At 49.3% G+C, this 26,446-nt stretch overlaps 1 protein-coding gene across 1 annotated transcript in view; it reads right to left on the reverse strand.

Annotated features, from left to right (window-relative positions):
• Positions 1-26,446, reverse strand: part of ARHGAP22 (Rho GTPase activating protein 22) — a 173,153-nt gene that overhangs the window by 100,706 nt on the left and 46,001 nt on the right. Inside the window, 1 exon segment of the mRNA XM_019444877.2 lies at positions 15,533-15,732. Coding sequence (XP_019300422.1) covers positions 15,533-15,732 — 200 coding nt within the window.

Below are 26,446 nucleotides of genomic sequence, written 5' to 3' on the forward strand. Positions count from 1 at the left end.
TAAGGGGTTGAGATGAGTCACTGATCCAGGCTGTGTCTTTGCTAAGGACTTGGTCCCAAAGTTTCTCCCAGCAGATCCCAGAGTGATGCTGTGTCCCGTCCCTTCCAAATGCATTTGGTGTGCTCCTTGTGTCCCCCACCTTGCTTTACCACTGAGTTGCTGGCTCTCCCTAGTCTCCCTAGAGAGCCTGTCACCAGGTGTACCCTGTGGGACGACACTGCGTCCTGACGGAAGCAGGGGATTTGGGGTCTGAGCACCAGCTCTCTGCACCTTCAGCTGCCCACAGTCCCTGAATCCCTCACTGCAGGGCTGCCCAGCCCAGGGTCCAAGCCCATGAAGGTGGATCCAGCTGGGATCCAAGGGTAAGCCTGGGGCCTGGGGCCTGTGGCAGACTTGCAGCCTTAGGCATGGGGTCTGGCAGAGCCTCCATAAGCCCTCCAGCCTCATAGCCAACAGCCAAACCCAACCCCCGAGGGAATGTCCTTTGCATGGTGGGTGGATCCTCTTTCTGGGGTCCTGGTCTTCCCTGTAGTTAGTTAGTTAGTTAGTTAGTTAGTTAGTTAGTTAGTTCCTTTGTTCGTTCATTCTGTGCCACTCCAGCATCCTGGTCTAGACCCCCGTGTACCCCCGACTTGCACTGAGTCATTTCTAAGGCCATTCCTTTAGGCGGCCCCATCTCACCGGATTCCTAAGCCTCTCAGCAGGTGGTGGGGTTGAGTCTGTGCCTCATGTCCTCAGCTAACACGTCGGCTCCACCCTGGTGAGGGAGCCTTGGGCTCAGCCTCTCACCCCAGGCCCTTGTCATCAATGTAGGCGTTCTAATGCCCGTGACCATGTTCGTGGGTCATGAACGAAACGCAATGCCAGGTTGGCATTCGACGAAATGCAATGCCAGGTTGGCAAGTGTCTGTGTAAAGGCCGTGCTCACTAGATTTAGTGTCCTGGCCTCACTGGGTCACCGTTGCAGGCTCACAGTGGTGTTGAGTAGTCGTCTAAGGACACAGGGGAACTAGTACTTGTGACCAGGGGACCAAAATGCTTACACAGTGGTTTTCCTGAACCCTCTAGTGGTGACAAAGCTCTGGCCAGTGGGACTGGGCAGGAGTGACCTCCAGCCTTCTCTCCTTCCTCCCCACACTGGGTCAACCTTGGAGGCCTTGAGAGACAGATAAGGCTGCCACCTGGTCCACAGCAAAAGATAAATTTTTATTGTGTTTAGGTGCTGGGATTTTAGGACTACTTAGCATTGTTTATTGTAACTAATTAGAAGTTATTTTGAGAAATTAAACTTTAGATAATTTTATCCCAAACTGCTCACTTGGCCACACACACACACACACACACACACACACAAAGTTTTAGAATCCTAGTACTATTTATACATTGTATTTTTATGTAGGCCAAGCTGTTTAATTAATAAAGATTATTCTTGGGGCGCCTGGGTGGCTCAGTTGGTTAGGCGGCCGACTTCGGCTCAGGTCATGATCTCGCGGTCCGTGAGCTCAAGCCCCGCGTCGGGCTCTGTGCTGACAGCTCAGAGCCTGGAGCCTGTTTCAGATTCTGTGTCTCCCTCTCTCTGATCCTCCCCCATTCATTCTCTGTCTCTCTCTGTCTCAAAAATAAATAAACGTTAAAAAAAATATATTAAAAAAAAATAAAGATTGTTCTCTCGCTCCTCTGATTGGATGTTGGGAGGGAAAGGCAATGAGAGATCAGGCCCATCTAATGTGGCATTAGAAGGCACAGGGAAATTGCCTCACTCTCGTGGTCAGAAGCTCTGAGCAGGGCTTGGAGGGACATCTGGGTTCTGGCCTCGAGCTGTGATGGCCATGTGGCACCCACTTCCTGCCTATTTAGACTGGAGCACTGGAAGGAGCCCAGCAAGACTGTAGGTTGCTGTATAAGGGGTCACGGCTATCACAGCAGTCCCTGGCCCGTGCCCAGCCATTGTAGGATCTCCCCTGGACAGAGCATGAAAGTGGCCTCTCTTCCCCCATGGCTCACTGGACCCAATGGTAGGCCTCTTTGCCTCCTTAAAATACCTGGCTTTCCAGATGGAGGGCTTAAGGGAGAAACAGAGATAGGCCCGATCCATGTGGAGCCCACGACACTCGGTATCTGCAGTAGAGGGCTGGTGCATTCACATGGGAACCAGCCATCAGAGGCACATGCTCTGAGTTTCTTAAGGGGAGAGCGTCTTCACTGGCCACCCGCCTCTTTCTCTGATCCAGGACTTGGGTGGATGTTGGTGTAGATTTCTGTCCCACCTTAGTGCTCACCCTGCCCTGGTTCTTTGGAGCCTGCCTGGTGGGTTTGGAAAAGCCTCTGGTGTTCCCTTTGAACTGGGAGCCCTTAGTAGGCATTACCACTTGGCCCCTGTCCCACACCGGGAGGAGCGGTGGGGGGCGGGGGGCAGGGGGCGGGACACAGGGCCTCTCCACAGCCCGGAGTCCTTGGCAATGAACCATAAGCCTGCTCTTCATGCAGTCGTCCCTGGCATGTTTCCAGCCTTCTGACCCCATGATGGACAGGCCATCCCAGAGGCTGAGCCTGCTTACTCAGCCTGGCCCATGCTTTGGGACACACTTCCTCAGAAGTTTGTTTCTGCTCAGAATCTGCACTATTGGGATGTGCTGATGCTGGGTCCAGGGGCTCACCTTGGATGGGAGGGCCCATCCTTTGGATGGAAATGGTTTGGTTCTGTCTTATTGCTCAAAGCTCTTCAACTACTGCTGTGCTCTGGGGCACATAGTGCCTCTGAGAGTGGCCACTGGATTGTTTAGTTGAGAACAGGTTCGTCTAAGAAACACCGTATGGATTCTTTGTACACTGACCTGTGCCTGGCTGACCTGTGGCGGTGACTGCCACCAAAGGGCCTAGGCCGTGTTTTGCTGAGAAAGGCAGAATTCCTCCCCATCCTCTCAAAAGCTGCTCTTCATTCAGCAAATGCTCCCTCTGTCCTCGGGGGACCAGGCAAGGCAGGAGACCTACACGGACGCTCCCAATCCCCTCCATTTTGCTCAGTGGTCTACTAATGTATTAAGGAGCTGGAATGCCCCAAATATAATTAAAAGTAAGTTATTCTGGTCTAAACAATGAATGAAATATATTTTCCATGCTTCCTCAATGTCATTTGATTCATTTTTTCTGCCTAGTAATTGACAAAACTAGCAATTTACCAATCAGTCTTGTAGCTATTACTATAAATTAACTGGGTTCAACAGAAAGCCAAAGGATTGATTAAAAGTGGGAGACATTTAAGTACTATAAAAGCTAACATGCTTGCTGACTTAAATTAGCAGACACTGAGAGAAGCTCATTACATCTCCATGAACGGTCAGGCCACACTCAAGGAAACACAGAAGTCATTTTTAGAAGGCAAAGATCCGTTTTGTAGGCAGTGACATTCTGGGTGCAAAAGAATTCAGGGGCAACCAGACACTCGTCACTTGTGATTTATATATTCTTGAGTGTGTCATCAGACCTCTTAGTATCTTGGTTTTCTTTCCCTACAACAGTGGCAAATATTACCATATAATGATTAACGGTAGATACTCACGAGTTATTACTGGTCTTGTTATTTCAGGGGGGCCCACTTTCAAAACCACTGCTGTATTGTACAAGATAAGCTTTAAAACACATTATTTGTGGATGATTCCTTCAATCTTATATTTTTTTCCTTGACATGCCAAACGCAGGAAAAAACGGTTTTAACTAAATATTGTCTAAAAATTGTTTAAAAATGAGTTGGCTGCTGTTACCGATTTGAATTTACTAAGTATGTTTCTGTTTGATTTAAAGTAACTGACTAGAATTTTCATTTTTATCTGTTTAATAGTGGGGAGTTACATTTCTCAAATAGCTTCAAAAATATAAAGCTTCCTTTAAAAAGAAAGCCTGATATTTGATATTTGATATCTGGTATTCGAACCTAAATAAATGATGGCTTTCTCTTTCTAGAAGACTCCAAAGAGTAATTCTTTACAAAAGAAGCATTTGAAGTTGTCTCCAAGGACATCTTTTTTTAAAATAGCCTTCACACCCAGCACAAAGCCCAATGTGGAGCCCAATGTGGAGACCAATGCGGCACCCAGCGTGGGGCCTGAACGCACAACCCCGAGATCAACACCTGAGCTGAGATCAAGAGTCGAACGTTTAACCGACCGAGCCACCCAGGCAGCCCCCACCCCCCACCCCAAGGACAGTTTAAACAAGAAAACATTTATTGTTTAATTTTTCTTTGCTGCACTAATGGTAATGTTACTATCAGTCCCCAGTTAGCTCATGGCGACTTCTGACCCCCTGTGGAGGGCACCTGTTCGCTAGCTCTTGAGTTATCCTGAGGCAGCGAGTGGGGCTTTTGCTGTATTCGGTACCTTTCCGTCATGCTCCTGTGTTCCTTCTCCGTGCAGCTAGATTGGCTAGAATTCACTGTGGCAAGATCTATGGTAGCAGCTAGGGAAATAATTAGTTGCTTGCCCTTTTGTGGACAGAGATTTGCAGGTGGAAAGGAGGAAGGAGGAAGAGAAGCCAGGCTCTCCAAAAGTTCTAGGGAAGTCAGGGGCAAGTTTACAAGCAAGCTTAAACAGGACCAGTTGGAGACACCAGCTGCAAAGGTCCCCTGGCATCAAGGTCTGTATCTATCAGCACTCTTGCCACCAACCGTGCCTCCATGCAGACCTTTGCCAGGTGCAATGGTTGGAGCTTTTTTACTGAATAGCTGCCCAAGACCGAAGGTGGTGCCAACGGCAGGAACTCTGGGAAGCTCTCCTGGTCTGGCCAGACCCCCAGAGCTTTTCTGCTTCTTCAGGCTTGTGTTCTATTCATCCAGAAAGGAACTTCTGCAAACTTCCATGGTTTGGCTGACTCTAGTTACTGTGCCTCTATTCCTCTTTGCCTTGAAAGGGCTCCACTGGCGTTTTGGCTTTGAGGGTTGAAAGGGTACTCAGAGATCCTCTCTGGCCAACTTCCCATTCAATGACCAACTCTCTTTGAAGCCAAGTGGCGGTCTGGCCTCGGCTTGCACGGCACCAGGGACTGGAGCTCAGCCCTGACCAGAAGACCACTCCACTGAACAGAGGATTCTTCACATACAGGGGGACTTGGTGGCCTTTGTGTAATTCCACTTGTCCTGGCTACAGCTTCTGGAGGTCCACAGAATAGCGGTAGTCTTGTTCACGTGAGGTACAGTGACCGAATGGGTGCCCTTCCCAGGATCTGTCTTCTCTGGATGATTTATTCAGTCTGTCCCTCATGTGGACAGGAGTTCAGACCCCTCGCGATCCTGGCTGTCCTGCTGCACTGAAAGTGTGGTGCCTCGAGGGGCTATCATGTGACAGTTGTGACCTGGTGTGACCACAGCAGAGCTTAATGGGTTTTCCCATCCCTTGTTCTAATTTCTGTGCATCTCAATAACAACCTGCAGTCCCCAGATCTTCTGGCAACTATATCTCACTGTGAGTCTGTACTGGGCTTTTAAGCTAATTAAAACTCTTACCTCTGGCTCATTCAACCTATTCTTAATCTAGGTTTCTTTATTCTGTGAAATCAAGTGATTGTTTTTGAACCAAAGGGAGGACTTTATATTTTATCTTAACAATTTCCCATGAAACCAGCCTGTCAAAGTCATTTTGAATCTCTATGCTGTTTTCTGCCTTTGCTGTCCCTCCCAGCTCTGCAGATTCACTAAATGCATCTTTCGTTTTGCTCTGGGAAGCCACTGCCATGCTGTGCGGATACCTGAGTGGGCCACAGAATGATGAGGAAACATGTGCAGGAGAGAAACCACATGGCCCAGATAGAAGAGTGAGAGCAAAAGCAGAAACTCCCTAGAGTCTCAAAGGCCGAACCTGGAACTCGCCCAGCACCACTTCTGTCTCATCAGGAACAGAGGAGGGGAAATCGATTCCAATTCCTATGGGGAGGAGCAGTGTGCACTCCGGGGAAGGCAGGAGCGGGCGGTGGCCATCCTCGGACACCAGCCTATCACATACCACCTACAGTCGGTATGAACATTAAAGCAAGTTAATACATGCGAAGCACTTAGAACCATGCCTGGTTCATAATGCATGGAAGTGTTTGCTGTTAGCTAGATTCAAACCCAGGAAGTAAGGCAGAGCCAAGATCAGGGTCATGATGCACACCACTGGACTCGTCTTGCTTCATTGAGCTGGGTGACTTACTAAGCCTTCACTGGCTCCAGTCCCACCCAGGGGAGAAGACCACCTCTAAGGTGTTGCCTACATGTTGAATCTCACTGTCACGGCAGCCCTTGTGGTCGGTGGTGATTCTCACCCCACACAGGGGAATGGTGGCTCAGAGCGGGAAATCCCCTTTTTTGGTTACTAGCTGGTAAGCATGGAAGCCAGACAACAAAAGTCTGTCCTTCTCTATCATGTGGGATTCTGTAAAACGGCTTGCTGGGGTCCAGACAGCGGGTGTCCATGGCAGTCCTGACACCCACTGGCGTGGACTCTTTATTGAAAAAGGCAGCGTGGACCACATGCAAGGCTGCTCTCAGGGAAACCTGTGGGTTTGGACGATCCTCACTTTCTGGATCTGTCACCTGCTTTTCCCATTTAATTTAATTAATTAATTTTTAATGTTTATTTATATTTGAGAGAGAAAGAGCAAGAGGGGGAGGGACAGAGAGAGAAGGAGACACAGAATCTGAAGCAAGCTCCAGGCTCTGCGCTGTCAGCACAGAGCCTGACGTGGGGCTTGAACTCACAAACCTTGAAATCATGACATGAGCCAAAGTCGGAAGCTTAACCGACTAAGCCACCCAGGCCCCCCTCACGTTTCATTTTAGAAGGCTTCTTAGTGCTTCTTGGAGCTCTTCTATTTTAGATCCCATTTGAAGGATTGTACGTATCTTGTCTCTGAGAGTTTGGGCAGCACTGACACCCCCCCCCCCCCATTCCCATTGTCTGGTCCTTAGCACAACCAGGGCCCCAGAACACCGCACCAAAGGTGGGAGCTTCAAAGACCTCCCCACATCTGCAGCTCATAGGTGGCAAAAATGGAATTTGAACCCAGATTCTCTGAGTCCAAATATAGAAAATTATAGCACATAAGCTTCCACTTTATCTTTCTGAGCATCACGTTCTCCATGCGTACAACAGAAATGACTTAGATCTGCCCTTGTAAGCTTGCTCCGAGCCTCAAAGGAAATCATGAATGTTTATTCAACAAGTGTTTACAGAGCTTCTACTCTGTGTTGGGCACTGCTCGGGACACTGAGGACACAGATATGAACAAAACAGACAAAATCCCGACCTTGATGAGCTTACATTCTCATAAGGGAACGCAGTCCAGTTACCTCCTTGCCAGCCATTGGGCATTTTACAAAAACAATCAAGTATTTTCCTACTGAGCATCCAACACAAGGCTGGGTCAGAATTCACTCATTCATTCAATTTGTTTCCTCATCCATCCATCCATTCATTCAATTATTCACGTAAGTGTCAAATATTACCAAGAATCAGGTATGTACTCAGTGCGGTGCTAGGTGGTGGGAAAAGAAAGGGTAAGTAAGATAAACCGTGGCCCCGTCTGAATGAAGTTTACAGTCTAGAACGGGGAATAGACATTAAACTCAGGAAGTGTTATAAAAAAGCAGCAGCAATATCAACAACAGCAGCAGTCGTCGTCGTCATCATCATCATCATCATCATCCTCTTGGGCTGGTTTGAGCAACAGCTCACAACCTACGAAGGATGCTCAGTCAGCGTGTGCTAAATCAACTCCAGCTGAGCCCGATTCATAAGGTCTAGACGTGAAGCAGCGTCTGATGCATGGGCCGCTCTCTGCCTTGCTGTGAGCACGGGCTGGGCTCTGACCGGCCTGACAGCATCTTGATTGTGGCCCCCAGACAGGGCTGAGATAAGGGGGGGGTGCTGGGTAGAGTGTCACACAGGCAAAGTTGGGAGGTTCTGCAGGCTGACATTAAGCGGCACAGCAAAGAGCTGCTTCCTAGTGGTCCTGCTGCACATCTGTCGGCCTTCAGGCGCTATGGTAGTGTACCCACTAGCCTAGGCCTGATGCCAGCCCCCCACTTCCCTCATCCGAGGAACCCAGGCACCTTCTCCAGGGGCAAGGACCCAAGGAACCGGCTCAGGAAAGCACTGTCTTCCCCTTGCACAAGGCAGAGGCTAGGGCTGACTGGCTGCATGCTGGCACATTCCCTGTGACCTTCAAGCTCTAGGGTCAGATGGCCTCTCTCTCCTCCCCAGAGGTTTCCTCTTTCTTTAAGATTTCTGGCTCCTGACTGTCCAGTGTTAATGTTTGCTCCTAGAAGTACATCTGCTTTCCCATCCATCTTGTCTTTCCTCCTCCCAATTCCAAGCTTTTACTCGAAATTAAATCAAACTTTAAATCAATCTCCTCTCCCAAGGCCGAGCTTCCCATCGCTTATCCCCCTGGAAAAAACAAAAGCAAAGCCAGCCCCTTCTCCAGGTGATTGTTTTTTAAATTTTTTTTTTTAACGTTTATTCATTTTAGAGACAGAGAGAGACAGAGCATGAATGGGGGAAGGTCAGAGAGAGAGGGAGACACAGAATCCGAAACAGGCTCCAGGATCTGAGCTGTCAGCACAGAGCCCAACACGGGGCTTGAACTCACGGACCGCGAGATCATGACCTGAGCCGAAGTCGGTCGCCCAACCGACTGAGCCACCCAGGCGCCCCTCCAGGTGATTGTTAAATCACCTCCACTAATGCCTGTGGTGCATCAGCCAACCTGGGGCGTAGATTTGAGACTCTGTCACCCCAGGCTGCAGCTGTCACCTGCCACACTTTCTCCCCTGAGGCTCCCAAGGCCCCCACCACCTTGCTCCTGCGCAGGGCAGGTTTTCTAGACACACCCGATGTTAGGACAAGAGCCCCATCTGAATGGTCATTCTGCCTCCAGCCTGGCCCCCTCCCATCCCCTGCTGTCCTGGTGCTGGAAGATTTCCCTCTCAGAGCTCTGAGGGCCAAATCTGAGCCCCCAAACCTTCAGAGCCCGTCAACACTGTTGACAGAATGAGGACACAGGCTCCCAGACGTGGCAACCAAGCCCCTCCACATCCAGCTTCTGGTATCCCGTCCACAGTTTGTGTTTCCGCCAATGCGATGAGCCTCACACTTGGACTTCAGAGACTGTACTCCTTCTTGGGCGCGAGCTGCCAGAAACCCCCACCCCCACCCAAGTTCACTTTAAATGCATTTTCTGAGCACCCCCCAATGTGTCAGGTCAGCTCTGCAGAGGCTGGCTGGGCTTGGTGACTCTGTCCAGAAGCGGACAACCCTCAGCTGAAGGACAACCTTCAAACCCTCAGCTGATTCCCCTTCTGATTACCTAAAGAAGAAAGAACTCTCTAGGGCTGCATCCCTGTCACACTCCTTTTCTGGTTTTAGTTTTTCTTTTCTTGTTTTAATTAAAAACATTGTAAAATATGGATTTCAATGGGTATCGTCTCACTGTAAGACACGAAAAGAATACAGATAAATCCCGAGTGTTTTGGTCACCACCTCACTCTCTGTGCCCTTCCCACAGCTTGTATTCCGAGGACTCCCCAGCTAAATTATTTCAGTTTATTTCACCCACTTTTTTAGTTAAGGTTGCACAACAATACAGTCAGATGAATCAAACAGTCCCACAACGCTTGGCATAAGGCAGCAATTCCTTCCTCTTCCACATTGTCCGAATCTCCGTCACTGTTTCCAGCTCTTTCTGCCGGGGCTTTTCTCTTTCATTTCTTATGTTCATTTCAAAATAGTATGCTTACATTATTATGTCTTGTATTAAAATTCTAGGTATTATCTATGCAATTCCCAGCATGGAAGGCTGAGATTTTGCTTTTTTCATGTCCCTGCCCCTAGATGGGCACGTCCTGCATCTTCCTGCACCTTCCTGCACCTCCACGACAAGGCTGGTTATGGCAGTCGGCACTCAGGGCTTATGCTCCCCTGCCAGAGATCTAATTTCGTGGAAGCGTCTAAGGATTCTTGTCTCTCCTCTTTCTAGAACTCCTCCCATTCAGACACTGGGCTACCTCTCCTTTTTTCCTCTGGATTGTTCCTCTCTTCTTTCTGGAAGATTGTGTCATGTTTTCCCTCCAACTCTTCCCTTGGGGGTTCGTTTCTGATATTTTATTTTTGGATTCTGGGAACTGGTTTGTTCTCTGACTGTCCATTTTACTGGTCTGTCTCTGAGGAAGTCGTGCATAGTTTTATATAAAATTTCCCCCCCTGCATGGTTTTTGTTCCCTCTAACTCTTTTTTTCCTCCCTCCCTCCCTTCCTTCCACCTTTCTTTTTTCTTTCTCTTTCTTTCTTTCTTCTTTTCTTTCTTTCTTTCTTCCTTTCTTTCTTTCTTTCTCTTCTTTCTTTCCCTTCCTTCCTTCTTTCCACTTTTCTTTCTCTCTTCCTTCCTTCCTTTTCTTTCTTTCTTTCTTTCTTTCTCTTTCTTTCCTTTCTCTTTCTTCTTTCTTTCTTTCTTTCTTTCTTTCTTTCTTTCTTTCTTTCTTTCTTTCTCTTTTCCCTCCTGCCTTCCTTCCTCCCTTCCTTTCCTGTGTATGTGTCTGTCCTTCACATGAGATTCTTTCCTTAAATAGGTAGTGACCCAAACCTTTTCATCCCTGCTTAGGACTGGTTCTGTAAATAGTGACCAGAAGCTGTATGAGGGGCCGTGAGGAACTGTCTACATGACAGGCCAACAGAGAGAGATGGGCCAGGGCTGCTTCCCTTGGGGAAGCGCTCCTGTCAGTATATATATATATATATGTGTGTGTGTGTGTGTGTGTGTGTGTGTGTGTGTATATGTGTGTGTGTGTGTGTGTATAGACATGTATGTGTGTATGTGTATATATATATAGACATGTATATATATATACATATATATACACACACACACATATATATATATATATATTTTTTTTTTTTTTTCTCGGCCTGTCAGATTCTTCAGTGAAAGTTCTTCATTTCCTTCCTGAGGGCTATTCTTGACTGCTGGGGCCTGGGAGCCACATGTGGGATGGAGACTGGGGGTGGTGGGGGGTGGTGCTAAGTAACTGGAGCCCATCAATCCCCGGTGCTCCAGCAGGCCAGCGTCTTCAGCCTGGAGTGCCCTGCTCCCAGCCCTCCCAGAGAACCAACTCCACTGTTACAGAGACGGAAGGCAGTCAGGCTTTCTGTGAGGTTGCTCAGGAGATCTGCGACCTAGTTGCTTTCTACGCTGACCTTCCACCAGTTCTCCTGTTTTCGGCTCCTCTTTTGGCCTCGTTTCCAGAGATATCTGGCCTTGCCAATTCCTGAATCTTTGGTGGGAAGTGAGGGGGCGCTGCTTTGCAAACCAGACAGATCCTTGTGCTGTCCTAGTGCGGGCTCAGACTTTAGCTCTCCTGGGTCTGCTGAATCAGCCACGTCTCGCCCATCTGTCTTCTAGCATCCGGGATGCTGTGGGGGGCTGTCTCCCCCCTGCCTTCCACCCAGGTGTGTTCACACCTTCAAAAGCGCCAGTCAGGGCTCTACACTGGAGTTGCGGGGTTTTTAAATCTAGTCATCCTTAACTAGAAGTTTGATTTAACTTTTGATTTCCTTATTACTTTAGGAAGTATTAAGAGGTGGGTGTTTTATTTCCACATGTATAGAACTTCTCTCTCTCTCTTGCATACACGCCCCCACTCAGTATCATTTTGCTAATTTAAAAGTCTTTCTTTTGTCCTACAGTCAATGAATGTGTCCCGGTAATTTCACTTTTTGAAAAAAAATTGGAGAACAATGAGCATTGGTTTTCTTTGTTTATGTATCCTTCAAAGCTGTGTCATTAAGAGCATAAAAGTTTGCAGGTGCTCTATTTTCTCGGTATGTTATTTATATTATTATGAAATATTTCTCTTTGTTCCCATCACCTTGCATTCTATTATATTTGATTTTGATGTTGCTAAATCTGCTCTCTTTCTGATCGCATTTGCTGGCTTATCTTGTCTCCATCGTTTTGTTTTACAACCTTGTTGGTTTTTGCTCTTTTTTAAAGCCAGTCTTCCACTTTCTGTCATTTAAGAGACCGACGAATCTGACATTTGTGATGATGACACTTTGTTCCTAATCCTTGCCATCCTATTCGCTTATTTTTTGTGTTCTATTTACCTTTCCCTCTTGTCTTTTTTCCTTTCCTCCATTTTCCGCCCATGTGTTGAGCTGATCACATTGAATTTGTTACATTTTCCCCGTCGCGTGTTTTGGAAGTTATACTTGCCATTTCTGTCCTGTTCCTTTTCTATTCAAAACCAAGAGACCCACAAGTGAAGGACTTGGGTGTCAGATCACTAGACTGAGTCCTCGAACGGTGGAAACGGACCAGGCTGCTCAACAAAGAATGTGGTAGGAGGTTTCATGGCTCAAGAAACACTTCCAGCAGAAGCTAAGACCGCTAAGACGCAAAAACCTGGAATCTTCTATTAGTAACCACAAGGTCTGTCTGCTGGAGAAGCCATCAGGGGCATGTGCTGGGAAAAGCGGTAGGGACAGGGGCACACTTCCAGGTTCTGCCCTAAAGCACTTTTGCCTTATCTTCCCGTGTGAGTCCATATGGCCCCTTTCCTCCATCTTGACTTTCCCCATCTCTAGCTCTTATGTTCTCCGCTGATCCTCCCGCTAGTGAGAAGGGGAGAAGGGAAGTGATGGGGCTCTGACAGAGAACAAGAGCATGGGCCGAGAGTTATCCTCATCACGTGTTATGTGCTCTGGGCAGCATCAAGGGTAGCTGGACTTCCCTCCTCTGGACAATTACATCTGCTAGACAGATGACAGGCTGTCTGTCAGGAGGGTGCTTACTGCCTGGGCCCTTCTGTCACTGTAAACAGTGAGCAGGGCACATTTTTCCAGGAACCAGATATTGGGAATTAGTCCATTACATGTAGCTCATGCAATTAAGTGGAAATGTGTGGGCTATTTTGCCAGCAGGCATGCAGGTTTGAGATCATACTGTATAAGCTAAGTGAGTCAAATTTAACCAACAGTCTCCTGGAGACTGGGGACCTGTGTAACAGGGCTACCATCAGGCTTCATGGGGGAAGGAATTATGGGACGAAACAGTGTCCCGTGAGGATTTGAGAGTGTCGGCCAGGGGCCAGAACAGGGGCCCTGGGCATGACACTGGCATCTGTTGGGAGACACTGTCTCCTTTTAGAGATGCAAAGGCTCTCTGGCAGTGAATGCCCTGGTTTAGTTTGGATTGGGCCCCAGGCTCCTCCAGGCTGGTGGCTGAGGACACGGACACCGCCATGTTATTAGTTGTTTCTACTACAAGCCACTGAAGTCTGGAAAAGATGAAAGGGGAGGGAGGGGAGTGTCCAGTTCAGGAAATCCGGGAGACAGAGCTTCCTCATGGAGCTGGAGCTGATGGGAGATGGGAGGAGGAGTATGTGGGGAAGCCCGTGGCAGGGGTCCATACATGGCCCGGGTCACCTGAGTATGTTCCTTTTGTCCCCTGGGCTTGCCCAGCATCAACATGGAGTTCTCCCAGGAGACAGTGCCATGGGCTAGGCCAGGAGGGGATGACAGGAGGGGCCACAAACAGGGTCCTAAGATGCTAGGAACCCTGGAATTTTTCACAGTCACCAGAGTGACCTGACGGTCACATGTAAGAGTCACTGATGGGTCCGCCAGAAAAGCCATCGTTGAAGGGCCAAGGCTGGTCTTGAACACAAAGAGTAAAGGCCAAAAGGCAAATGGTGGTGGGCAAGCTGGAAGCGTGGTGCCCAGTCTTGGAAGTGGGCTCAGTGGTAGGGCTGGGGAGGTGGGGAGCAAGGCAAGGGCAGGGCTGAAGAAGCATCAGATAGGCCATGTGCTAGAATTTGCCATCAGATATGTGTATGTGCTACGAGCTGATCCTTAGCGCATTTCTGTGGCATAGGGAATAATGTCTCCATTTAGCAGTGAGAAAAACCAAAAGCAAAAAAAAGTAAGTGACTTATCCCAAGTCATAAAGCTAGTGTGCTAGATCTAATGCAGATCAAATTCAGATCTGCCTGACTCCAAAGTTTCTGTTTGTTCCACTCAACGTCTCTGGGAGCTGTGTTCCTTCCTTATGAAACCAAGGAGTCTGGACAAGATCAGGGTTTCTTAAGCCGTAGTTCAGAACCTTCTTCATGATTTGTGTCTTCCCTACCACTCCTCGGTGCTGGCATTTATGGAAAAGTTTTTTAGTCTTACTCAGTAGTTATTTTTTTATTCTGGTAAAGTATGCATAACAGGTAACTTAGCATTGTAACCATTTTTATTTATTTCTTTCTTTTTAAAGAAATTTTAATGTTTATTTCTGAGAGAGGCAGAGTGTGAGTGGGGGGAGGGGCAGAGAGAGAGGGAGACACAGAATCCAAAGACACAGAATCCAAAGGGGCAGAGGGAGAGAGAGAGACACAGACACAGCTCTGCGCTGTCAGCACAGAGCCCGATGCGGGGCTCAAAGTCACAAGCTGCAAGACCATGACCTGAGCCAAAGTCAGACACTAAACCGACTGAGCCACCCAGGTACCCCAACGTTTTAACCATTTCTAAGTGTACAGTTCAGGAGCACTAAGTACATTCACATTGCTGTGAAACACTTTTCAATTTTAACTTAGATGTATTTTAGAGGGGAAAACGTGATATCACTGTCATGAATGGAACCCGGTACTAATTTCCACAAACAGAAGTTAACCATTAGAATACTACAGTGAAGACAGAATGTATGCACTGTGCCACTGAAGGCTCTGAGATGAGGCCAGCTCCTCCCTGTCCCCGTCCCTGTCCCTATTTTTTAAGGGAGGATCCCAAACCCTGGAGATGGCTAAACATATGCCTGCACCCAACAGATGCTTCCTCCTTGAGAGACTCAGAAGAACTGAAAGAGGGGTGGGAAGGTCATCTCACCGTGATGTCCATGTGATCCCGTGCTGTGCCTGGGTCCCTCCTCCCACCTTGCCCATCACTAAGCACCCTCTCTGCACCCCCTCCCAGACCCCATCTCCACACTGTGGGAACTGCTGACATGTGCACAGACTCCCACCCACCTGACCTTGGATCAGGTGGATCGTGCAGTATTGGTGGAGAACAGGAGGAGCCACTGAGAGGCAGAGGCATTGGACATAGGGGTTCCACAGTGAGCCGGATTTCAGTTTAGGGTTAGATTCATCTTGGGTGCCCACCTGGGAGAGTGGAAGTAACAGGAGCGTTACCAAGAGGCTGAAAGGAATGCAGGGAAGGTTTGTTTTCCTTAAGTTGTACAGAGAGGCTCTCTATCCACATTATACGGAGACCTTTGCCTTGCTGAAGCTGTGGCCGTGCTTCAGTAAAACAAGCTGTGATACCAGGAACATGGGGGCTGGGAATAACAATCACTTTGGAAATCCTGGCTAAGTGTCACCGTGAGTGAGGTCAGTGGCTTAGGGGCTGGAGGAGTGGAGGTCCTGACAGGAGGGTCTCTGCATTCTCCCCTCTCCTGGGCCTAGTTAGCCCTCCCTCGGACCCTGCCATGATGCCCCAGGACACAAGACACGTGCTTCTCACCTGGGGCTTGGTCTCATCTTTGTCCTTGTAGTAGAAAAGCTGATCCCCACGCAGCACGAACCAGCGCGGCTGCCAGTTCTTCATGATGCTCCTCTGCTTCTTCAGCCAGCCCTCCTTCAGTATGGGGCCCAGCCTGTGGGGGCATGGCGGCCGCCCAGGGCTCCGGCTCTGCTCCCCCATCACCAGGCTTTTGGAGCGGGCTGGAAGCCAAGAACACACGCGATGAGTATGAGGGATGCACGCCTGTTGTCAGTCCTTGCCCCATCCTGGCATCCCCACTGCCCTGTGACCAGGGCATAGGAGCCTAGGCCAGCAGGGCATGAGCGTGCTTGGCATATTCCCCCTGGGCACAAAGGGCCATGGACTGCAACACCTCAGCAGCAGCCACCTAAGGTTATCCACTTGGGACAGGTGCACAGCATGCCTGCTTGGTTAGTTTCTGCTATGTCTCTAGGCCCTTAGGGTCTTCATTTCCCCAGGTTTGGTCATCCATCCATGCGTCCATGCATGCATCCACACATCCATTTACTCACTAATGCATGCATGCATGTATGCATCCATCTAGCCACGAATCCATCCTTCCTTCCTTCCTTCCTTCCTTCCTTCCTTCCTTCCTTCCTTCTTCCATCCATCCATCCTTCCATCCATATCTTTCCTTCCATCCTTCTATCCATATCTTCCCTTCCATCCTTCCTTCCTACTTTTTCCATCCATCCTTCTTTCCTTCCTTCCTTCTTCCATCCATCCATCCATCAATATCCTTCCTTCCTTCCATCCATCCATCCATCCATCCATCCATCTCCTTCCTTTCATCCTTCCTTCCTTCCATCCATCCATCCTTCCTTCCTACCTTCTTTCATCCAACCATCCTTCCATCCGTTCATCCATCCATCCATCCATCCATCTTTCATCCATCCATCCATCCATCCATCCTTCTTTCCTTCCATCCATCCATCCATCCTTTCTTCCTTCTTCCATCCATCCATCCATCCTTCCATCCATCCATCCATCCATCCATCCATCCTTCCTTCCATCCTTCCATCCATCCATCCATCCATCCATCCATCCTTCCTACCTTCTTCCATCCATCCATCCTTCCTTCCTACCTTCTTCCATCCATTCATCCATCCTTCCATCCATCCATCCATCCATCCTTCTTCCATCCATCCATCCTTCCTTCCTTCCATCCATCCTTCCTTCCCTCCATCCTTCCATTCATCCATCCATCCTTCCTTCCTACCTTCTTCCATCCATCCATCCTTCTTCCATCCATCCATCCATCCATCCATCCATCCTTCCTTCCTTCCATCCATCCTTCCTTCCTTCCATCCTTCCATTCATCCATCCATCCTTCCTTCCTACCTTCTTCCATCCATCCATCCTTCCTTCCTACCTTCTTCCATCCATCCATCCTTCCATCCATCCTTCCATCCATCCTTCTTCCATCAATCCTTCCATCCATCAATCCTTCCATCCATCCACCCATCCTTCTATCCATCCATTCTTCCTTCCTTCCTACCTTCTTCCATCCATTCATCCTTCCTTCTTTCCTTTCCTTCCTTCTTCCATCTATCCATCCTTCCTTCTTTCTTTCTTTCCTTCCTTCCTTCCTTCCTTCCTTCCTTCCATCCATCCTTCCTTCCTACCTTCTTCCATCCATCCATCCTTCCTTCCTACCTTCTTCCATCCATCCATCCTTCCATCCATCCATCCATCCATCCTCCTTCCAACAATCCTTCCATCCATCCTTCCTTCCTACCTTCTTCCATCCATCCATCCTTCCATCCATCCATCCATCCATCCTTCTATCCATCCATTCTTCCTTCCTTCCTACCTTCTTCCATCCATTCATCCTTCCTTCTTTCCTTCCTTCCTTCTTCCATCTATCCATCCTTCCTTCTTTCCTTCCTTCCTACCTTCTTCCATCTATCCATCCTTCCATCCTTCCATCCTTCCTTCTTTCCATCCATCCATCCATCCATCCATCCATCATCTTTCCATTTGTTCAATGGTTAATCCATTTATTCATTCAGCAGCCATTTATTGAGTACCTATATGTGTCAGTTACTGTTCTAGGTGCTGGGATAAAGCAGTGAAATAATGAACAGATAAAAATCTGGCTCTTCCTGGAGCTCATATTCCATCAGGGTTTCTGTTACTCAGGCCCCAAGGGAGCTGGCCCATCAGCCCCTCTCCCTGGTTTGTGCAGGGCACCCTTTCTCTGGAGGCATCAGACTTGAACACCATTTCCCAGAACCCCCCAAAGTCACCTTGCTGCTTCCCTGGGCTCATCCTGGCAGAGTGGGCCTGGGAAGCGGGGTCTCCACTCCAGCTGTTTGTTGTAACTTGTTAATGGATCCTTGGCAGGGCAAAGGGGCCATCTCTCCTACCCCAGAGTCCCTGAGTGCCCATGAGCCCTCTGCCCTGAAAGCTCCCTCTGCTCCCCATGTGACACCACCTGACACTCTGCCAGGACTGGTACTGCCCTTCACAGTGATGACTGGGTCCTTGTCCCCTACTAACCCTCTTCTACATCATTATCTCCCTCTTTATGCTCTGTCTCAGGAAAAGCAACTCTCCCCTCTCTGGCCAGTAGCAAGGATATTGCTGCAGTGATCACCAGGAGGGGCCACCCTGGACTTTGGAAGGACAGTTCTTCTAAATGGAATCACACTTGTAACTCTTAAACCACGGATCCTAACTTCTGTTAGGAATGCATGTTCCCTGCGACCCATGGTCTAGCATTATAAATCTGTGATTCTGTGTGTGTGTGTGTGTGTGTGTGTGTGTGTGCAAGCTCCTCTTGTTGCACTAGTGACCACAGTTCCCTAAGCCTGACCTACTCTCTGCCCATGCTGTCCCAGTAACCTGGACCTTTCTTCCAGCCCTTTCTCACTCAACCCCTGGCTTTGGCTGCTTGGTGAGCTCCCACACATCCTTCAAGATCCAACTCAGATGCTTCTTCCATAGAACCTTTCTTCTGAATCCTCTCCAGAGAGTCATTTCCCCATCTATTAGCACATATGACCCATGGCTGGTAATTATGTCTGTGGTTTCCTTTCTGCCCCATTGAGGGGCGCAGAGGGGAGGACATGATGTCTTATCCAGTTCTACACGGTTCTTACCACGTGCTGCTCAGGGAATGGATATAAGTCATGCTTGCCAAATATCACAGGCTACTTAATCTCTCCCTGATGATTAAGTATGTATATGTCCTATCATGATATTAAGTGTGACATGACACTCAGCTGCTATCCGAAGAGACTGTATAGTCTGGTGGTCCCCAGATTCACCTTGAATGACATATGGCCTGGGAATAATCCTGAATCTACCACTGGGGGCCCTGCTCTAGAAGGGGGATTAAGAGGACACATCATCCTCTTTGCCACCCTGAGCAGCTGTGATAGCTCAGACTATGTCAGTCCGTGTCTTCTCCACCTTGATTCCCCGTGGCTGTCCCTTGGTTGTGGTGAGGCCAGTGTCAAATGTTCCAGCCTTGTCTTGGCTGCGCTTTGGCCCAGAGAGCAAGCAGGCTGTTTCCAGGCTCATCCCAACGCACAGAAAGGGGACTTGTGATCCCTGCAGACAGAGGGTCTTCCAGAGAAACTAGAGCGAAGGCAAATCAGAGAAGTCAGGTAGCATGGTTCAGCTCCTCCTTCCAGGAAAGCGGCCCACCTCTGAAGCCCTGCACCAAGGGCTGACCTTCATTTCCTCTTGCACTTAGTGGCTGCTCTATACCTTTGCTCCCCACATTTCTGTGGGTCTTGGTCCTCATACGTATGGGAATATACTAGATTAAAGTCCACTTCCCTCCTTTATTTCTGTGGCTGTTTACTATCCCTGTGAGTTACCTAAAGAGTCCCTCATGGCTGGGTGTTTGGAGTCCTTCCAACGTTAGTTATTTGATTAAACAGACGATGGGGTCTGGTTGAAGAAATACGGGCTTGGGTGGGTTCGGATCACGGCCGGCTCTGTGAGCCGTCAGCCTCAGTGTGCTGATTAGCGAGCTGGGTGCGTGTAGGATGGTGACACCTGACCCTGCCAGGTGAGGTGGAGGAGGAGAGACGGCCAAGTCTTGCAGAGTGCAAGGACATGGCATGGACATTGTGCCAGTAACCGGTTACCATGACAGTGAGGATTCTGATAATGGAAATGGTGCAGCAGATGTCTCCGTGCAGAAGTGTTTCCTGAAGATTGGTTCCTGGGGCAAACTCACAGGGCAGAGGGCCCGGGCTTTTCTATGGCTCTTGGCTGGTTAGGCACCGTTACACGCTTCCTTCTCAAGATGGTGTGTGGCTATGTGACGCCACAAAACCATACTGGTGTGCCACTAGCCTCGTAACCACCAACGTGAAATATCATAATTTGCATGGTCCTACTCCATAATTTAGTAGGTAGAACATGACACTCAGTTACTGTCTTAGCTCACCGTGTTATTGGGTCACTTATCAGGGGAGCATCTTCCCATAGGCTTTTGCTCTCTGTATAAAGCATCAGCCTGCTCCCTTTGCCCACTTAACTTATTGCCCCTGGAGGTGGGGGCGCATCTGGGGTCCTCGTAGGTCTCCTGGTCACTTGGGCCTTCTTCCCCTCTTGAATGAACCTTAATACTTCCCTAGAAGTGTCCCCACAGCCCTGGAAAGGCTGCCCCTCCATTTCCAGGTGCCCATAGCACCATGTCCGGGGTCTGCGCTGCACTCTGCCTCTGCCCTGAAACCTTGGCTGTTCTGTGGGAAGAAGCAGTTAGGCTCCCGCTGGCAAGCAGCAGGGGCGGGGGGGGGGGGGGGGCCCGCAGCATCCAGAGGGACCTCTCTGCTCCAAGGGTTGTACCTGTTCCTCCACCTCTCCTCCCATCTCAAGTTGTGGAGGGGCTGGAGCAGGGCTGGATTCAGCAGGCACTGATCCTTTTCCGGGCCCAGGGACTTATGGGGCCCTAGGGACCTGGACAATAGGGTTACAACAACCCCAAGTCTCTGGTGGAGTCTGACAGAGGACTGAGGTGGAAAGGGGACAGGGGTGTTCCCTGGTTACTGAATTCTCTTCTCTGGGTCTCAGTTTCTTCATCTCTAAAATTCCTTTAATGGCTTGAGAATCAATGGTAAAATCAAGTCAGCAGTGCCTAGGCTTTTGTTTTGTTATGTCTAGAGATTTCTAAGATAAGCCTTGACAGAAGCTGGGCTCCCATGGGTGAAGAATTTCTGCAGGGCGTGGGTTGGCTCCGGCCTCCTCTATTTGCATATTCTTCTCTTCTTGGGGAATCCATAAGGGTTTATGCAGAACCCTGGACCCTTTGGGGTCTTTAGTTAGGCATCTGGCTTTGTAGAATGTTCCAGCGCCACATCTCTGGTTTTGTTTTTTTTTTTTTTTGTTTTGTTTTTTTTAATTTTTTTTTCAACGTTTTTTATTTATTTTTGGGACAGAGAGAGACAGAGCATGAACGGGGGAGGGGCAGAGAGAGAGGGAGACACAGAATTGGAAGCAGGCTCCAGGCTCCGAGCCATCAGCCCAGAGCCTGACGCGGGGCTCGAACTCACGGACCGCGAGATCGTGACCTGGCTGAAGTCGGACGCTTAACCGACTGCGCCACCCAGGCGCCCCTCTCTGGTTTTGTTTTTTGTCTTCTGTTGCCCTGGGGCCTAAAACGGTTTCATTTGATAAGATCATAGGGCTGGTAGGACCCAGAAGGCACCTTCCTTCCTTCCACACCCCCCATCGCATCCTGAGCAGGGCCAGCACATAGAGGAGTTCAACAAAAATTCAGCGATTCATCAGTGCACCCCAACCCTGAAGAGTGCTGGGGAGCCCTCGGCCGGGCACTGGGCCATGTCTGTGAGGCACTGTCTGTCTGACCATGTCTGCCCAGGAAGGCTGAGCTCTCAGAGCACAGGGCACTGGTGGACAGCAGGTGGCCAGCACACTTGTCCAATAAATAAATAAATCGCTGCTCTGTGAGTGGTCTGATGGTCCCTCAGTGTGGCAGGATGAAGAAAGGGGAGTGTTTTCTGCCCTGATCCCCAGGCCCTGGGCACTTCCCTCCCAAGGGCTGCAGGTGTGGAGGGGACAGGCAGCAGGGGGAGGGGATAGGCGGGGTGGGGGGAAGCCTCGTTCCCTGGGGCAAAGGCAAGGGGTCTGCACTGAGGCAGGAAGTTACACTGGTCTCTGTTTGAGCAGATGCAGGCATCCCTGCCTGCGCTACCCCAGGCTCCCTCAAAGGAGAAGAAAAGTCAGCTTCTGCTGCCTCAGTTCACCAGGGAGGCACTTCGTACAGATGCTAACGAAGCTGCCAAACCAGCCCAGGCTTTTTCTCAGCTGATCAATCACAGAGATGCTGCTTCTTATAAGGCCCACTGAGTATCTCGAAAGGAAAATAATCATTGTTATGATTTATTAATAACCATTGTTCCTGTCCTCAGCATTTCCTTGAATGAACCTATTCAGTTCTGTGAACACTTAGGTGAAGCTTTCAAAGTCAAAGAGCTCAGACATTCTAAAGTTCCAGAACTGACAGGAGTTTCCGGAGAGGGCCCAGGAGCAGGCCCAGGGCAAGCTCGTGACCCTGGGAGAAGGAGGGCGCCCTTTGCTCACATCACAGCCATTCATTCATTCACTCATTCATTCACTTATTTATCCATTCATGCCTCCCAAATCTACAGAACTCCTCCAGGTACAGAGCAGAACCCTGAGATTTTGGTGTTTCCCGGGAGCCCCCATATTCACTTGCAAACACACACTCATGCATGCACACACAAACACACACTCACATACATACACAGTCACACACTCATGCACATGCACATTCTTCCACTCATGTATGTATACACTCTTACACATAGACACACACTTGCAAACACACACACACACACACACACTCATGCAAAGAGAGTTCTCTAGGAGGGAGCTTGGTCCCCTACATCTTCAAGGTCCTTAGTCCCAGGGAGATGTCAGAACTCTGGGTAGAGGAAATGGAATTCAAGTACCCAAAGGTTCATTCATTATCAGAGAAGGGCAAAGCTCTGCGCAGCATCCAGACGTTGCTAGGGCAAAATGAGAGGCGGGGCCAGCCGACCAAGCCCTGATTCGCGCCCTCTGCCTACCAAGGAAATGGGGAGCTTTCACTTCTCAGAGATGAAGAAATTAAAGAAGTGAACAGGTAAACGCACAGAAGAGAAAATACAATACAATCAAGACGTGCGGGATGCCGAATTGCAGTAGTAATCCGCAAAATGCAAATTATAGCCTGCAGGTAATATAGCGAGTGTACCCTTCAGGCAGGTACATTTTTAAAGTCTGGTAATGACATGTGTCGATGGGGTTGTGAGTAATTGTAAGCCACTAACTAGAGGGCAATTGGGCTGTATTTACTCAGGTTAAAAACATGTACGGTCTATAACCCAGCAATTCCACCTCTCGTCTCTGTCCTACAAGAACGAACCACGAGTGCACAGGCAGTCCCTGTAAGGGCATCCCTGTATGCGATCCCTAAAAATGGGGAAAACCCAATTGGCCAACGATCAGAAAATGGCCCAATAAACTGTGCTATATTCACACTGTAAGACGCTTTGCAGAGGTCAAAAGGAACAGGGTGAATGTACACGGGCTGCCATGTTTAGCTTCCCCTTTTTATCAAACACCTCAGAAAAGGTGTCTTCACTCCCTTTTCTCCAATTCCTCTCCTAATGTCCTTTTTCACGGTAAAATATACATAACATAAAATTTACCATTTTAGCCATTTTTAAGTGTACGATTCAGGGGCATTAAGTACACTCACGTTGCTGTGTGACCATCACCACCATCCATCTCCACAGCTTCTTCATCACCCCCAACTGCTTCCTGTTCTTCTTGGACCCCACTCAGTCAGGTTCTCCTACCTCTGCCCCATCCAAATTACTCTCATTGAGGATGCAGTGACCCTCATGCGGCTCAACCCAAGGATCAGGTTGGTCCTCCCATTTCTTGACCCCTGGTGGTAATGGATCCAGTCGGTAACCTCCTTCCTCCAGGGCCATTTCTACCCTGGGGCTCCAAGACCACTCTCCCCTCCCCTCCTTCATTGGCCGCCATGCTGTCTCATCTTCCCACTTCTTCGTCCAGTGCCCAGGGCCAGTCCTTGGACCCCATTTCTACCCACACTCACTGTTTCAGGGATCTGCTTCTGTCTCGTGGATTTAAACACCATCTGTGTGTACGAGGTGCCCGTGCAGAGACCAATGTGTCTGTCACATTGTCTACATGACACCTCCAGTGTCACATGTGTGAAGCTGAACTCCTGGGCTTTCCTGGCCATGCCCCCTACTCCTCCCAAGGTCTCCGCCATCAGTCAGTGAAACACCATCCTCAGGCGGCCATCATTTCTTACCTGGAATACTGCTGGAACCTTTCTGCTGGATCTTGCCCTGCCACACCCCCTTTAGTCTCTAGCAGGCAGCTAGAGAGAGTTTTTGAAGATGGGAGTTAGACTATGTTGCTCCCTAGGAAAGCCCTGTGGGACTCCCTGTCATGCGCAGGGTAAAAGTCAGAGCCATCAGTACAGCCTCCGGGGGTCCTCCGGCCCTGGCCATGTGACCTCTCACCTTCTTGTGCTTTCCCAGCCCTGACTGCACTGGTCTCTGCTGTTTCGCAGACCTGCCAGCCATGTGCCAGCCACCCGGCTCTGCACCTGCCGCCCCTGTCCCTACAGAACTTCTCTCTGCCCCTTCGTTCTGAACTCAAGTGCCACTTTCTCCATGAGGAAGGTCCGACCGTCCTTTAAAAAGGTATCCCCAAGCCCCCAGCTCCCCTTTCCTGCTGTATTTTTAACATTTAAATTCTGTTATAGTGGTGGAAGAAAGCAAGTTCCAGAACAATACACAAAATTCTATAAAAAAGGGAAGAAAAACACCCCCCTCCAAACAAAAGGCATCACAATGTATTTTTGGTGGGTATGTGTATTTGTGTAGAAAGAACATGTCACAGCTCTGATGGTGACCATTCACGGAGGGAACAGTGTACCCCTGAGTGATGTGTATTTTACACAGGGAAGGAATGCACGCGTTCCATTACGGGAAGTAAATGAAAATAAAAACTGTAAAATGAAAGAGCTCTTTTGGTATGGAATGGGATCCTCTTGGGAGATGTCAAACAACAATTAAATATCACTAGTTTGATAAATGTCTACAAGTATTTATCTGTGACAAGCATCATGCTGGGCTGAGGACCTCAACACAAACAAGAGCAGCCTGGCCGCTGCCTGCTCGGACCTTCCAGGCCAAATGGATGATGCTTCCTGGAAGCCGGACCCAGGCCCATCTGTGGCCCTTCCAGGGCACCAGGTCAGGGGGTCCCTCTCTGTGAGACCTTCTGGTGGGCCTGGGTCTCCTCCAGCCTGTCTGCTCCCCCTTCCACATAAGGAGGGGCTCAGGGAAGGTGTGTGGGCCATTCACCTGCCCAGCGGTGCAGCGACCAGAGCATCTGGTGGGTCCTGAAACTTACACATTGCTGAGGACACAGCATAGACACCTCTGATTGTGGATCATGTTGAAGCTCTGCCCAAATTCCCTCGGATCCCTCTTCCTGTTTTTATGTGCATACCCCCATCCCAAGTACCTTACGGCTTGACTCCCTGGGTTTTCAGGGCTGCAGGCCTGTTTTGGAAGACTGCCCTGGGGTTAAGGGAGACCCAGGGTTAAGGGAGACTCTGCCCAGGCACTGGGAAGACTAGAAGTACCTGGGTGTGGGAGCCTGAGAGCCCCTGCAGCCTGATTTCTAGCAGGAAACCACTAGGAGGGGTAAAGAGGTGTATTCACACTTTAAAATCCCAGGAGACTCAGGCTGACACCTCCCTTGATTGGGCTTTGTACCATTCCCTGTCCTGCTCCCTCACCCCCTCTCTGGTGTCTCCTGGGGGCACCTGATTGATAGATTACCTCATGACAATCCTCATCTCAAGGGCTACTCAGGAGAACCCCACCTAACACACCCGACTGCTTTCAGGGCCCTCTGAATAGGCCTGTGGCAGCACTGGTCGTGGGTGGCCACAGGGGCATCGGGTCCTGGCAGTGCTCACTGGGGTTGGGAAGGCCCTGCAGCCAGCCGGGGAATGCTTCTCCATCTGGAGCTCTGTAAGTGCAGCCCCAAGAGCGTGGACGAGTGGCTGCCCATGAGCTAAAACACAATTGATTTATAAAAGTCAATGGGATTTTAAAGCCAGGCTGGAGAACTAGCAAGATGGCTCACAGAGCGGAATTGATTTAAAGGGTAAGTATTGAGGCTGAAAGATTGATTGAGAGGAGAGGTGAGGTAATGGAAGGGGCGATGTGGAGAGCCGGACAAGACAGTTTCATAATGTTAATGCAATCTGCAGCGGAGGGCGAGGGGGCCTTGTCAGGTCCCCGTGCTGTCTGGGAATACTGCGCGAGCCTCAGGTGATTTATTACACTAGGGTTCCTCAGTGTCCCCGACTTTTTTTTCCCAACTTGTCACTTAGCATTCTTTCTGGACTCTACCTGGTCATCTGTTCTCTGCTAGGACCCCCATCCGAGGGACCTAGAGAAGCAGCCAGGCCCTCCCAACGGATCTCACTTCAGGGTCCGGAGGACGAAAGACAAGGGGTACATAAGTGACCAGTACTAATTCTAAGAGAGCGCAGAGGTGGTCTAGAAAGTTGGGATTTGTTTTCATTGTGATTATTGTAATGATTTTAAGAAATCAATATAAAAGATCACATTCTTGAAAGTTATTTTTACAGGCGCCTGGGTGGCTCAGTCGATTCAGTGTTGGACTTTGGCTCAGGTCATGATCTCACGGTTCGTGAGTTCGAGCCCCGCGTCGGGCTCTGTGCTGACAGCTCGGAGCCTGGAGCCCGCTTTGGATTCTGTATCTCCCTCTCTCTCTGCCCCTTCCCTGCTCATGCTCTCTCTCCCTCTGTCTCAAAAATAA

The sequence above is a fragment of the Panthera pardus genome, unplaced genomic scaffold, assembly GCF_024362965.1.
Source record: "Panthera pardus isolate Hobbes unplaced genomic scaffold, ASM2436296v1 HiC_scaffold_22, whole genome shotgun sequence".
Taxonomy (NCBI): Eukaryota; Metazoa; Chordata; class Mammalia; order Carnivora; family Felidae; genus Panthera; species Panthera pardus.